General features: G+C 43.9%; 1 protein-coding gene across 3 annotated transcripts in view; it reads right to left on the bottom strand.

Moving 5' to 3' along the window:
- CUX1 (cut like homeobox 1) overlaps positions 1 to 16,074 on the bottom strand; it is a 1,218,817-nt gene that overhangs the window by 1,052,445 nt on the left and 150,298 nt on the right. For all 3 annotated transcript variants that reach the window (XM_086954570.1, XM_086954568.1, XM_086954569.1), the window contains exon 2: positions 1,684 to 1,794. In XM_086954570.1, coding sequence (XP_086810696.1) covers positions 1,684 to 1,794 — 111 coding nt within the window. The remainder of the gene's footprint in view (positions 1 to 1,683; positions 1,795 to 16,074) is intronic.

Here is a 16,074-nt window from a genome sequence, read left to right as displayed (position 1 = left end):
ATACTTGCCTATCACGCACAACCATGCACGTCCTAACCACACAGGACGGAACATTTTTAAGACACTGCTAGTTAGGAATTCAAATGTCTTACTGTACTAAGATAACGTGCCTAAGCACTACACCCCACCCAAGGCCAGACCCTCAATAAGTAAGTCAACACCTTCTTATAAACAAGCATTTGCATGCAATAGGTCCAATTGCATTGCAAATGGTTAAGTTTAAAACTAAGCGCGGCACCGCTTCAAGCACACCGCACTCGGTTTCTTTTTTTTTTTCCTTTAACTTTAACACTGAGCGTGTTGTCCTTCAAGCAGGCCCTGCGCTCAGTGTTAAAGTTAAAAAATATATAAAGAAACCGAGCAAGGTGTCCCTGAAGTGGACACCGCGCTCAACATAAATGCTAAATATAAATACATAAAGTGAGCGCGGTGTCTCTAGCGGATGCTGCGCTCATTAAAGTAATAAAAAGCATACAATTTTGAGCCCATAGTCCACATCAGTGTCCATTTTAAAAATAGTGCCCACCCACCAGATAAAGCCCACCGTGTAACGATGCAAGTAAACGATCCCGTCCGGATGGGCAGCCCCAAAAGGAGACAGGGCAGTAACAAAGAAGCCTAATTTTCAATCAGAAGCCAGCGCTTACCATAAACAATGATGCCAGTCAATAAAAAAAGATAGGTGGGGATTTAACTTCACTTCTAAAACCTATCCTACTGCAATATGGCTCGCAGAGCGAGCAGAGCATGTGTGCTGGAACGCTAGACACGAGACGTATGCAACTTTTATTATAACACCAGAATGAAGAACTACATATAGTTGATATAATTTAATACTATGATCTAATACAGTGGTTCTTAACGTGTGATCTGGGAAACCCTGGGGGTCCCGACTGCTTTAAACATTAAATATTAATAGATTAATAAAGTGTATAAATAAAGAAGGAAAATGTAAAATAGAATTGTAAATTGGTGTAATTTAACATGTGAGGATAAAAATAGAGTTCGTATCCTCCGATTGATTTGTGGGAGCAGTGTAAGTGCATCAAACATAAAATAGTATGAGAAACAAGTGGCCTCAATTGAATTTAGAAAGGTTTCAACCTCATTAACCCTTTCACTGCTAAGGGGCGGGGGGAGGGGGCCGCACGTTCGCTCCCGCGCTGGTGACTGAACCGCTCCGTCAGGCCCCTCGGGTGAGCTGTGCTTGTGACGGAATGGTTACGTCATGGCCCCGCCCGCTCAATAGAACGCGCCGCGCAGGCGCGAAATCAGCGCGGCGCAGCCGCGGCGAGTGGGCCGTGCCGGAACTGTTCCGTCACCAGCACAGCCCACCCGAGGCCGTCACAAGCGTGGGAGGGGTTAAAATTTAAATTGTGACTTTCTAAAATATTTGTTGGTGAATTAAGTAAAGTATTTCAACATGTGCATTTGTTTGATGAATGCTTTTGTCTATATTTTGTGTTTATTGTTTTGAGGTTCAAATCATTGAAAATGCTTAGGCTGAGGTCCCAGGCTTCCAACAATGACTTGGTTCGGGTCCCCGGGTTCCAAGTTTAAATAATGATTCAGTGGGTGTCCACAGAAGTCAAAATGTTAAGACACACTGATCTAATATGCAAGTGAACAATAGTTAAACATTTTGGTTGCACAACACCCTTTCACCAAAACAATCCAACTTACCTCAGGAGTATTTTTCTTAAATTCCCGACTTTGATCAATAAGTTTCTTTCGAGACTGTTCACTTTCATCTTGCCGGTTAGCCAATAGAGTTGCTGTGGCATCCAGTTCCCTCTGCATAAATTGATATGGAATTTGTTAATGAATCGAAAGGATACTGCGACATATGCAAGGCATAAGAATTACAAAAGAATGAGAATAGTGAATGTCATATGCATCTTTAAATCACACGTTTGCTACTTAAATTTTACATACATTCCATGTTCTCTACGTTTGTTTAGGTAAACGTCTGTATATTGCTTTTACAAGGACCCTTCCAACACATTTTCTCAATTACCACTGTGGTTATGTTCTTCTTCTACTTCAAACTGCTTATGTTCCCTATTGGGATGATTATGTTCCGTGCTTGGTGCACAGATATGTGCTCCTGCCCTGAGTTCTCAACTTCATCTTTAAACTGCCATCCTTACTTTTATTTTGGCCCTGGCGTCATACTAATTTAGCATGTGTGCAGAGGTTCAGGCCTGTCAGGACCTTTCTGATGACATGTAGGGGTGCACTAAGCATGCTCCTATATATATATAGTGAACTACTATACCTATCCGGAGTGCATCATGTAAGGTGGGGGCGGCAGCATACTATTCTTTGTGATGTATAACTGGACCAGACCTTTGTCTCCGTCAATGAGAGTATGGTCTAAAGGCCCCTCTTTTTGTAAAGTTCCATCGCTAGGTGAAACTCAGAGCCTAGCACTGACAACCACTGTGTATGTCGAGTGAGCGTGTGATACATGTATGATAGTTCCAATGTATGTGTGTGTGAGTGCGATTTCTGCAAGGGTGAGACAAATGCACTGACTAAGGACAGCCAACCTGAGATGTGGAGTCTGTAAAGCAGACTTTTTACACATGTTTACGAAGTGGCCAGTCATAATAAGTTACTGGATGACAGGATCTGATATTCCTACTGAAGAGACAGTGAGGAAGGTCCTTCTGTAAGCTGAGATACACTTTTTGGGGCTGATGCCATGCCGAAAAAAGCATAAAGTAAGCAGTAAGTTCATTGACCTTAGACTTTTTGGGGCTGATGCCATGCCGAAAAAAGCATAACGTGAGTAGTAAGTTCATTGGCCTTGCATTAGTGTCATCTAAAAGGGCTACAGTCATGAATTTGATATCAGCTACATCACTTGAAACTGAGTTGTAGGAGAGAGACGGTACAGTGTATATGACTGGAAAGCTGAACACTAAAGATGGATAGAAAAAAAGAGAACCCTAGATTTTTCAGTGCGCATACACGCACAGGGAATGTGCAATGCAGGGTGTGAAGAAACTGTATGGATATCATGCTCAATGTCTAAGGAGGCTAGAAGGGGTACAAGCCAAGTATCAAGCTAATAATCTATACAAGTGGAAATGGTTACAAATTGGAAAACAGGACTAAACAAACACCACCAGCTGATCCGATCCACAAAGAAATCAGCATTCAAGGATCGACTCGATAACAACGTCCACAACAGCAAGGAACTCTTCAGCATCGTCAAAGAGCTTACCAACCCCAGCGCCGACACCAACGACATCACCCCCTCTCAAGAACTCTGCGACTCTCTAGCCTTGTTCTTCCACAGCAAGATCGTTGACATACATAACAGCTTTGGCGAACTATCCACTCCCCTCACCTCCGAACTGAAGCCCCCCACCACCACCCTTTGCGCCTGGACCCCAATTAGCACCGAAGACACCATCCGCTTGATGAATTCCATCCACTCCGGATCACCAACAGATCCATGCCCCCACCACATCTTCAACAAGGCCGTCTCCATCATCGCACCCCAACTCCGAGACATCATCAACTGCTCCTTCAACACCGCTTCCTTCCCGGAAAGCTGGAAACATGCAGAACTCAGTGCCCTCCTGAAGAAACCTACAGCAGACCCCACCGAACTTAAGAACTACCGCCCCATCTCGCTCCTCCCATTCCCTGCCAAAGTCATAGAGAAGACGGTCAACAACCAGCTCGCCGCCTTCCTCGAGTCTAACGGCTCCCTCGACCCCACACAATCCGGCTTCCGAGAAAAACACAGCACCGAGACCGCCCTCATCGCAGCCACAGACGACATCCGAACACTACTCGACAACGGGGAAACAGCTGCCCTCATCCTCCTGGACCTCTCAGCAGCGTTTGACATGGTCTGCCATAGCACCCTCGTACAACGCCTCAGCAACGTCGGGATGCAAGAAAAAGCATTGGACTGGATCATCTCGTTCCTCGCCGGAAGAACCCAGAGAGTCCGCCTCCCCCTTCAAGTCAGAGGCCTCCGTAGTCATCTGTGGAGTACCACAAGGATCATCCCTCAGCCCCACCCTCTTCAACGTCTACATGAGCCCCCTCGCATCCATCGCACGCCAGCACAACCTTAACATCATCTCCTATGCTGACGACACACAGCTGATCCTCTCCCTCACCAAAGACCCAAACACCGCCAAAACCAACCAACACGAAGGGATGAAAGACGTAGCCGAGTGGATGAAGAACAACCGCCTAAAACTGAATTCAGACAAGACGGAAGTCCTCATCCTTGGATCATCCCCCTCCGCATGGGACGATTCATGGTGGCCTCAGGCCTTAGGCAGCGCGCCCAAACCTACGGACCATGCTCACAATCTAGGATTCATACTAGACTCCTCCCTCTCAATGACCAGACAAGTCAACGCCGTCTCGTCATCTTGCTTTAACATCTTAGGCATGCTCCGAAAGATCTTCCGATGGATCCCCACCGAAACAAGAAAGATGGTTACCCAAGCACTTGTCACAAGCCGACTGGACTACGGAAACACCCTCCATGCCGGGACCACAGCCAAATTACAGAAAAAACTCCAACACATTCAGAACGCCTCTGCCCGACTCATCCTAGACATACCACGCCACAACCACATTTCCGGTCACCTGAGACCTTCACTGGCTCCCCGTCAACAAGAGAATCAAGTTCCGTCTCCTCACCCACGCACACAAGGCCCTCTAAGACCTAGGACCCAGTTACCTCAACACGCGCCTGACCTTCTACACCCCCACCCGCCATCTACAATCGTCCAATCAAGCCCTCGCCGCGATCCCACGCATCCGAAGAGCCACCATGGGAGAAAGATCATTCTCCTACTTAGCAGCCAAAACCTGGAATTCTCTTCCCACCCACCAACGACTTACACAGAACCACCGCTCCTTCAGAAAACAACTCAAAACATGGCTGTTTGATAAATAGCGAACCCACTCCCCCAAGCGCCTTGAGACCCTCTGGGTGAGTAGTGCGCTATACAAATCTTGACTTGACTTGAATCGTAGGAATCTTCATTAAAACATATATAACTATCAATGAAGCTCTTACGATACAGGAGAAAAGGTTACATATCTGTTGTCTTGGTTCTGCTTCGTAGGAATCTTCACTGAAGTCATAAATAAAGAATACTCTGCAGCATGAATTTATTTAGCATTTATGACTTCCAATGAAGATCCTACAAAGCCGAAGGTTAGTTCATCAAAATGCAAAGTGGAAGAAATGAAGTGAAATTTCATCTGTGAAGAACATAAGACTTGACTTATTGTTGTAAAGGAGATACTGTAATAAACATTTCTACAGATGCACTGCCTTACAAAAGAGATATATATATATATATATACATATACATATATATATATATATATATATATATATATATATATACACACACACACACACACATACACACACACTTTTATAACCGTGGCAGACACCAATGTGCAGTGACATAAAAGTCAGAATTTCTATTATTACTAATAATTTTAGCGCAGTTTGAGGAATCTTCACAAAACTTTCCAAAAAAAAGTTTATCTAGGACATCTCATTTCTGAAACGTTTCGAGGTGATACGTCAAGAGGAGGCTGAGCAAAATGTGGGCCCCGTAACACGTTTTTCACAGGCAATTTCTCATAGGAATTTTAGACAAGATACAGGAAAAAAATGACAGAGGAATTAGGCTATATTTGGCTTCAATCTAGATCTTTAATCAGAAAGCATGCTTTTTAAAATTGGGTGCAAATCTGTTCAGTAGTTTTTGAGAATAAAAGATGTTTTTTTAAAAAGAGCTATCTAGCCCCCGTACTTCTATAGTATCGAATTCAAGCATTCTGATAGACCAAAGGGACTTCTTTTTTTCCCTGCCGCCCAGCTCGGTCCCGCAAGAGCAAGCACTCCAATTGGGTGGCCGCAACATAAAAAGAAATGTTGCAGCCATTATTACAGGACTCAGGAAAACTGTCCCTAGGTCCTCCCAAAAACAAATGTGAAAAAAATAGAAGGGGTCAAGGTAGGGATACCCTGAGCTCCGATTATTTTTTGGGACACCATGCTCCTGTGGTATTCTGGCAGGAGTCAGCACAACCCAAATAAAACAATAAAAACATAAGTGGAGTGATGTGGGTCATGTGGGGTGTTGCCCACCAGTGAGGAATTGGGCGCAGCAGGACCTGGCCGCAGACAAGGCTCTGCAGCCAACCTCTCTCCACACACAGGAAAGGCTAAGTTGCGTGGAGGTTGGCCACAGACAGGTAGTTAAGATATAGGTTTATGTTGAAAAAAAATAAATAGAAAATTAACTGGAAAAAAACAAATGTTAAAGTGGAATTAAATGTAAGCAAGTTAGTACAATTTCAGCTTATACTGAAAAAAAATCTTAAAAATTCATTGAAAAAAAATCAAAGGTTAAACTGGACAAGCACCGACATTCACTGGTTATAGGCAACTGTCCTAGGTGTAACTTGTGCTACAACGATGCACTGCTTAAGACCTCCCATAGTACATCCCTGATGACATCAGAAATCCATGGCGGTGAAAGTTACACTTGGGACAATTATGTATATTTGGTGGATTCAGTGATTTTGTAGTTTTTAAATGCTAGCATTTTTTTTCTTTTTTTATTATTAGAAGACCTACATAGAACTCCACTTTAACTTTGTTTTTGCAGTAAAAAATATAGACACACACAAATAAGTATGTATTTGTGTTGTTTTCCAGAGACTCCCTGGACACTTGCTGTACCCGGAAGACTCACTGCTCGATAAAAATATGCGCTCCTAACTCCACCATTGTCCAGTTCTTAGTTTTCTTGTGAATGATCCTCCTCAGTGAAGCTCCCCTTGTTGTCCAGATTAAACAACCTTCACAACCCAATGGCCTGCAATGGTCTCTTCTATGTATTGGGTGATGTATCTCTCACTCCCAATGAGTGAGGTAGAATGTCTCTGAAGCCAACAGCTGCCATCCTGGTGACAATGCTTTTCGATATAGCAATCCTACGCTTGAACTACTATTTCCCACTATGCGATTGTCCTTTGCCTTCGATGCGGCATTCTCTTACACACTCTATGGGCTTATGCCCTCAATTGGCGTGCCTTCACTCCCAGTGTGTGTTCCACTGTAGGCTATGCTGTGGTCCTTTTCTTGCCATGTCATGCAGAACAACTCGCAACCCATTTCATATAGACCAGCCTCCTTTATCTTACTTACTCCATCACCTGCCACCTCATGGCTTTCCCATCCTCAGTGGCCTCTCGTGGTCAAAATTTTCCAACAGCTGCAGAAGTGTGTAAATAATAAAACAATTCTCTAAAATATAACAATTCGTCATAAGAGCTACTATGTACACAAATGAAAACTAACAAGATTTTTGTTCACTCTATATAAAGTTAACATTCCAAGATGGCTACTTTTTTTGCTGTAATAAACCAGTCAATAGCATGGACAGCATTAATCAGAGTTCAAAACTGTAAGTGTCTCCAGATTACTCCACTGTATGCTGAGCCATCAACTACAATAGACAATTTTGGTAAATGCAGAAAGGTGGGTCTTGATGGACCACAATAGAGCCTTTTTTTAGAACTGCAGAAATACATTTTGTCTCGCATTAGGAAAGTTTGAGCTATTAGTATTGTGAATGACAAATTTTTTATTTCTGTTTTGGTTTTGAAAATAGGGAAATTAATAGCTTTGTCATTTACAATGGCAATAGGTATAACTTGTGACACCTATAGCATTTGTAATGCAATACGTGTTGTATTAACGTGACTGAGATGTATTGATATTACAAATAACAATGGCTTTTCATTTTTTTAAATAATTAATACTTAAATAAAAGTTATTGTAATTTATAATCGCAATAGCTTAAACTTTTGTAAATAACTTGTGTGAAGATAATGTTCAGTGTATTTTATTGTGACAAAAATCCAAGAACAGAAGTGAAATATTAACATCTTTTTGTTTCATTTGTAATAACTCTTGAAACATTGAGAGAACATATTTGTACCAGTTGTTGTTGAATGGTTGCACAGATTGATGCTGTGGTGGCGCTGAGTGATGTTGTGTTGGCGCTGAGTGATGTCGTGGTGGCGACGAGTAATGCTGTGGCAGAGCATAGTGATGTTGTGGTAGTGCTGAGTGATGCTGTGGTGATGCAATAGATAGAGAGAGTGAGGGCGATAGAGAGGGCGATAGAGTGAAGGCGATAGATAGAGTGAGGGCGATAGATAGAGTGAGGGCGATAGATAGATAGATAGACAGAGTGAGGGCGATAGATAGAGTGAGGGCGATAGATAGACAGAGTGAGGACGATAGATAGCAGGAATTCCGTTCTCTTACAGAACTGTGCATAAAGATCCGGAACCTCAGTGAATTAGGGTGACCCAAAACTCACCTCAGTATCCAAAATCTCCTTACCTAGCTAGCTACAGTGTCTCATTGGTCATAACAATCTCCCAATGACTTAGACAAACCAGAACATGAACTTAGGTTACCTCAGGTTTCGTGGAACACATGAACACTCTTTCGCTCTATAATCATTTCAAACCAGAACGTGGAGTAAAAGAGGACACGTGCACTTTTGAAATATTTATTATTCAATGCAAGGTTCTCAAACGCAGTATCTTATATAATACAAGAAGACATATTATAAGAATCAGAGTTATCAGCATAGTCACTAGTCCATAATAAGCAAACGGTGATAGCATATTATAATACAAAAATCTATAGAAATTTATATCACCTATTTCTCGCACTCCCTATTTAGCATACTATATTATATCTAAGAAGTTCTCATTTAGGTTTTAGCAGGGCGGGCACATACCTCTAAATGTCAGGAGGAGAGGATCACATCATCTGCTACCAGCTCTCTGCATGCGAAGCACCATCAAGTGTGTTTTTGCATTCTCAGTAACTCTATCTTAAACCCGCTTAGAGCCCAATGTTGGCAGCAACTGTATTTGTGTTATGTCTAGTGGTGCGAGGATCAGACGTCCCAGCAACCTTGTGTTAGGTTATTCCTAGAGGGTTCAGGGAAAGCTACAATAACAATTGTGTTGTGTGCAAACTGAAGTCAAAGGAAAATATGTTGTTTAAACACTTAATAAACTCATGCTAACTTAACACAGTATATAGAAAAGCAGCATCTATATGACACCCCCCAATGATCCGAGGACGGTCAAATAACACAGGCCAATACTAGAATAGAGGCATAACATGAAAGCAGAGTTCAACAATATTGAGCCAAGCTAAATGTGTATACAAAAATTATATAAAAATATGTACGAATGCCTATGGTGGGCAAAATTTTTTTTTTTAATTCAAAGTCTTCAACTCGAGGCCCAGTATAAAGTTATAGGCCTAAATCTTATGAAGTCAAATGTTCGTAAGTAAAAAGGCACCTTTCAAAAATACAAAAAAGTCACGTGCCATAATAATGAAAGTCTCCAAAGCATTTCATTATTGGACAGAATATGCAAAATAGGCAGCAACAGCTTCCAACATGAAATCACTGTCATCATCCGAAAACAGTTCAGCCATCCAATTACGCAATGGGAAAGAACATACGTGCTCCTCCAGCACCGGATCCTCTAGCAACATCAGAGGACAACTCTCTGGGTTCTCAAGAACGCTATGTGCCAGAAAACTCATGCGCCGCTGCGGGTATGTCCCACTGACCCATTAGTCCATGCATCGCTGCCAAGGCCATAATCCTTTCGCCAGAACAAACCAACTCGTGAGGAACTACGAGGCCCATCAGGTGATTAAAATCAACGTCAGGAGATATCGGCAAGCAGAGACACAAATCAATGGCCCAGTCGAAATCGCAGCTCAGGCAATGAAACACAGGCTGGACACATGTGAAATAGGAAAATCGAAACGATAATCCAAATGCCGTGCTTAAGGTCACAAGCGGCAGGGTGCCATAGTAATCAAGCATCCGGTTGCGAAACAGTGTCAGAAGGAGTTGAGCGGTTTCTTGCGCAGGACGGGCATCCATGTTTTAGGAAGCAAAATAATATCAAAATGCCTGCAGCCAAAGCCAGCAAAACAGGGAATCCGCCAAACAAACTCAAAAATTTTAAATGGAAGAAAGCGGGGATGACACCAAAAATCTTTTCGAATGTAGTCACGAGACCACTGCTAACTAAGCTAAGCCCGACGTGGAGGAGGCATTAAAGATTTGATGAACTAATTCGCAGAAATGAAAAGGCAAGTCAGTATTTAAAAGTGCCTGCACCTCTGTGCGTGTGTTAGCTATGTGAAGGACATAAGTTTCACGGGCCGAGCATAGGGCCACTTCCTTTTGAGACAAAAGAGCTCTTATTCTACTCATACCATTGAACTCCGCTTTCAAGGTTGGGATGCGCGGCCAGATGGAAACATCTGAATTCCCATGTGTGGGAGGATATAGCACATTTTTGCAACACACCACACGTTCTGATACAGTAACCACATAAGCGATACCGACCATTAATCCACAACACTCTTCGTTATTCAAAAGCAAATAACTACCATTTGTCAATAATGTAAATGTGGGAACTATTGCTGGAACTGGCGTGCCTTTCAAAACACAGGCTAAATTAGGCCGGTCCTAATTACAAGAACCATGCAACTGGATGTGTCTGCATATTAATGAACGGTCAGGCGACTGTGTGCATTCTTCACCATTAAGATTCACTTCCTTTCCATCTTTCAGACATCTGTACGTGTATGGTAGAGACCATGCCTCATGGAGGAATGCACTGCCTAGTGGTTCATATCGCCCTATTGCAATATACCGCATACAATTAGTATATTTGTACAAAGCAAATGGTAACGTAATTAATCCATGGATAAGCCATGTTGCAGCAGCGGCTTCAGCTACATGTTGTTTGGGAAATAGTAGAATTTAGAAACAACATGTGATTCGGGATGAGACATGCACGGTGCAAAGCCTCAGTGCCTTGTACCTGCCAATCTTTGGTACCCCAAACCGCTTTAAGTTCATTGTTTCCCTTCCATAGCTCGTAGCCATCCACAGCTAACTTGTCTAGAAAGGACTTCGAATACAGCAATTTTGTATCGGTAAGTCTAACTTTGGACATGGACTTTTGTGTCATTTTGAAATAAAATGACTCAGGATTTGATGGATTAAAGTCTGTAAAATAAGTGTATTTTTTCAGAAATGTACTGGAGCTGCCTCTCAATGGAGCTGGGCAATGTTCCCACTGCGTGTAATTTACAGCAACCCTTCTGGAATTTGTTTTATGCAGAAAATGATTACCATAATGTTGAAAGCAAAACAAATCACCATAATTAACAGAATCTAAGTATAAATCCTCAGCATCAAAGGCAGCATAGTATTTCAAATCAGAGAATAATGCTTCCACGGCCTGAATATCCCAATCATCAGAACGTATATTTTGTTTCACCACATCCCCCATGTTTACTTTAAGCACATTCGGAACATTTATCACTTCAGTGGGGCCATGTATTTGAAACCTAAACGCATCCCACACAATCCCATCAAGAACAGGCCAAGCAGTGATGTTAACTGTAGTCAAATCACTTTTCAGTCTGTGTGCTGAATGTGAAGAGGAAAGAGGGGCCAATGTTTCATTAAGGTACCGAATTCCTGTTCTTTCTTTGACATACTGGCCATCGATCAGACGGAAAAAATAAAACACAAAACCAATTGACATAAAAAGATAAACTGAAAATAGAATCATCCAAATGTATGTCCAAGGGGGAGCCAAAAATGTTTTTTAAATAAAGTGGCATATATTGCAATATTTGAGGGTTTCTTTGAATGCACTGAAACAGAGTCAAAAGAGAATCTGGATTGTGTGGCCAAACGAGTCTGCAAATCCGGCATTGATAATTCAGTAGGATAGGTGTAGTTTAGCTCATCAGTGTCATTAACAGGAAAAGTATTTAATAAAGGACTGGAAATAACAGGCATCTCGAGGGCCACCTCCGGCTCAGTACCAGAAGTAATGGCCAACACAGAATGCCTCACCATGGAAGGACAGGATACTGCCGGTGTCATGCTATGAAGAATCGGCCACCCTGTGTATCTTGACATTGTCAATTGAGATAAATCTGTTTTCCTTACGACCTGGAAGTGGTGGTAATATGACTGTTCTCGTGCCCTTCACTCCAAGAACTCGAACCGGTGCACGATATGAAGGACCAAACTCTTTCTTGTTATCGATCTTCTCTCGAACCAGTTCTCCAACTTGGGGTAGCCAGCCTACTACCGGGATCTGCAACGCATCATCCGAAGTGGAGGGCAAATGTTCCTTAGCTAGACTGTTTCTGGTCTTTTGTAGATCCTGTAAAACATTGCAATGTTCATCTACGTCAAAGGCCGCGGCCTGGGCCTTGCAGTCTAGACCGTCGAGGTCAGGGACATACATCTTGATACCAAAGAGCATTTCGTATGGGGTCCGCCCACTCTGAGACCATCTAGGGAGATTATTAAGCGCACACTGCACGCCATTGAGATGGGCCAACCAGTTTCTGCCAGTGCCTATAACTCGAGCTGTCAAAGATTGCTTTAAGTCACGGTTCATTCGTTCCACTACACTGTTACCCTCAGGTCTGTACGGAGACGAAAACTTGACTTGGACCCCTAACGAAACCATAGCATCCTTATACGCCTTAGAGGCGAAAGCCGGACCCTGATCCGAATGGAAGGTACCACAGGCAAAAATCCCTACAAAGACACGCAAATCCTGTATGACAGTCCGTGAATCAGCGCTGCGATGGGGCCATACCCACACAAAGCGTGTGCATGAATCAACTGCTACTAAGATGTATTTATACGCAGTATCAGAAGAAGGACTGCAGAGATCCAAATAAACGCATCCTAGTGGTTTATTAGAAATGTACAACTGTGTCTGAGGCGGACGCGCAGCAGTTGAAGGCTTAATCTGCTGGCAAATGTCACATTGAAGGACATAATCGCGCGTCTGTTTGTACAGTCCCCGCCACCAGAACCTCTGTTGTAGCTGAGTTACAGTGGCCGAGACGCCCGCATGCGCAGACGCCACACCTTCATGAGCCGCTGTAATCAAAGTAGCTCTGCGATCCGAGTTGGGAATCAAACGTTCACCAACATCAGGAATTTTCACATAAGGAACCTTATCGGGACTTAAGTGGTATGTGTACTTCGAAGGGAACCCCGCAGGATATTTACCTCCCTTCTCAGTGGCCGCAACAGCCGCCAAGATGTCATCATCTATCTTACTTTTGGAACGTGTAACTGCTGCAACCAAGTATTTTGATACTCCTGACTTCGCCGCTTCATCAGCAAGCGAATTACCGACAGCGTGGACTCCCACACGCTGATGGCCAAGAGTATGAATCACGAGTGGTAACTTTTCCTTAAGTTCCGCCACTCGGACCCAGATCATTTTATGTTTTATCGTGCTACCTTTGGAATCACGAAATTCATTCTGAATCCTAAAGTACAGGTTTTCATTGTAAGACTGGACACAGTAGTAAGAGTCACTTACGATTAAAGTCGTCACACATGGATCGGCGTACTCCAATGCAAGCATCAGAGCACGAAGTTCTGCCAATTGTGCGGTGCAGTCCCCAAGTGTCTGCGTGTGCACGGCACTGGACTTGAACTCATCGTTCACCATGGCACCGACCACAATGGCGCATGCGGAAACGTAGCCATGTTTAGAGCCATGCGCAACCTGCACCGAACCATCGGTGTAAATGATGCAATGGAAATCCTCCAGGGGTCGCATTGCTAAAGGAGCAGGATGAACGAATTTATACTGTAAGTACTCCTGCGACCCTTACAGTGGCGTCAAAAATAAACGTGACATCCTGGGATGTCAAGGATGCAGCCCATTGAATCCACCGAGGGTGCAAAGCTTTGGAATTTGGTACACTGGCTTTCGTAACTGCCTCCAAGGCAGGACACGGGGTAACAACCAACATGCGTTTTCCCTGTGACAGGGCACGTTCCTTGAGAATTGCCATCTGCACAGCCGTCAAAACTTTTTCCACAGTGGAAAACCTCATTTCAGCCGAAGTGTACAAGTGTGACTTGTAAGCAATAGGTACTGTATCTCCTTCATTAAAAGTTAGGTACGTGAAACCTACCATTGCAGGGACAATTCTTATCACCAGGTTGGTCTGGTTATCACGAGTCTGTAATATTCAGAAGCGAGCAAATCAGCTTGCAAAGACTGCAGAATAGCTGAATGCTCAGGCAGCCAGCATGATTTGAAAAAAAAGATGGTTGTATCAAAGCATACAAAGGCTTGATACGCTGGGCATATTCCGGAATGTAAGTTCTTCCGAAATTTAAAAAGCCCAGTAAAGATTGCAATTTTTTCAGTGTTGTCGGAGAGCGCAACTGTGCGCACTTCTCCAGGAAGTGAGGAGCCAAACCTATTCCTTCATTGTTGAGTTCATAGCCTAGAAACAACACTGTGTACTCTGCAATGTGCGATTTTGCAAAGTTAAACTTGTAACCCATGTCTGCAAAGTTACAAATAATACTGTTCACTCGACACAGATGCTCCCAAAGTTCGTCGTCTGTGAGATAGATGTCATCCACATAAGAACAAGCATCTGGGTCGACCCTCTCCAACAGAGAGACTATGCGGGCGGAAAATACTCCAGGACTATTCTTATAGCCCATTGGGAGACGCCGAAACATTTTTTGCACACCGCCGCATGTGAAGGAGGTCCATTGGGAACTAAGACCATCCAATCTATGGGCATAAAAACCATTGGAAATGTCAAGCGTGGTTTTGAACCGCTTACGCACAAGACTATTCACAAGGGCAGAGCCGTGGGTGTTCTGTAGTGCACAGTTACGGCAATGCGAGTTTAAATGTCGGTAATCCAAAACCAAACGATACGAGCCGTCCGGCTTGTTCACAGTAAAGAGGGGGTTATTCATCGGTGACACACATGTTTCAATCACACCTTGATATTCCAATTGTTCAAGGATTGCCGCGACTGAAGCTTTGGCTTCACGTCGTATGGGATATTGAGGTTGAGGCTGCGGCTCAGACCGTAAAGGAATCTCGTGGCTTGGGGACAATTTATCCCAGCCACATTGATTACGGTACACAGCCGGTGCAAGCGGCAAAGCCCACTCTTCTGCAAAGTGCAGCGCTTCCACTCTCGAAACAGTGTTCGCGAAACTGGGGAGGATTACCTCCTCCCCTCTCGGAGCTGCGAGAACAAAAGGTGGGGGCCAGTCAGCCTCCGAAATCAAAATGTCATCCGTAGATGAAAGATTTTCTCAAAATACCCCTTTTATGGTACGCTGTATGTCACCTTCTATCAACAGGACAATTTCAAAAAGTCTATCAGGGGGAGCAACTCGTGTATCAGCTGTTTCAATTACAACATAAGTATCAGTCGCTGTCACCTTCAGTAGTGGACAGAGGGCCTCTCTCACTATGGTAATCTCCGCCGCGCTGTCCATCAAGGTCAGAGCCCACGTCAGATTCCGAAGCCGCGTTCTCACAATTTAGGGCATATCGATGCGCCGTTAAGGCAGCGACTTTCTTCTTGGCAAACTGCGGTCTCTTGGGCGTAGAGCCCTCCTGCTTGTTTGCACCGTTGCGCTGGCGGGGCTGGTCACGTCCTTACTGGCCACCCTGGCCCCTGCCGCCCCCTCCACCACCGGTTGACGGGCCGATGAGTCCTGAAAGGAACGAGGAGAGCGTTGTTCAGAAGCCTGAAAACGATCAGGAGATTTAATCATCGCGCGGTCGCGCAAATCATAAACACGTTCCGACTGCGCAGGCAACGGAGACGCAGGGCGAGATGTCTGAGCCTGTTGTTGCTTACCCTGTTTCTGTTTTTTAGGCCAATTTGGTTTTTTATTGGGATTGGGCTGAACCGCTGCTACCGAACACTGTCCCTGGGGCTGCTTATTCTCTTTATCAGAAAAAGGCTTAAGACCCTTGGCATTGCGGCCAACCGTTTTATAAGCCGCCACAATTATCTTCGCTAACTGTCTGGGTTTCTTGGGATCGGGAATCTCCTTTAACACGTTAGCCACCTGAAAGTTCACTGCATCCCCCTTAACATTCGCAAGG

This window comes from Lissotriton vulgaris, chromosome 2_1, assembly GCF_964263255.1.
Source record: "Lissotriton vulgaris chromosome 2_1, aLisVul1.2, whole genome shotgun sequence".
Taxonomy (NCBI): Eukaryota; Metazoa; Chordata; class Amphibia; order Caudata; family Salamandridae; genus Lissotriton; species Lissotriton vulgaris.
The sequence above is the reverse complement of the archived record's forward strand: the minus strand, read 5'-3'. Positions and strand labels throughout refer to the sequence as shown.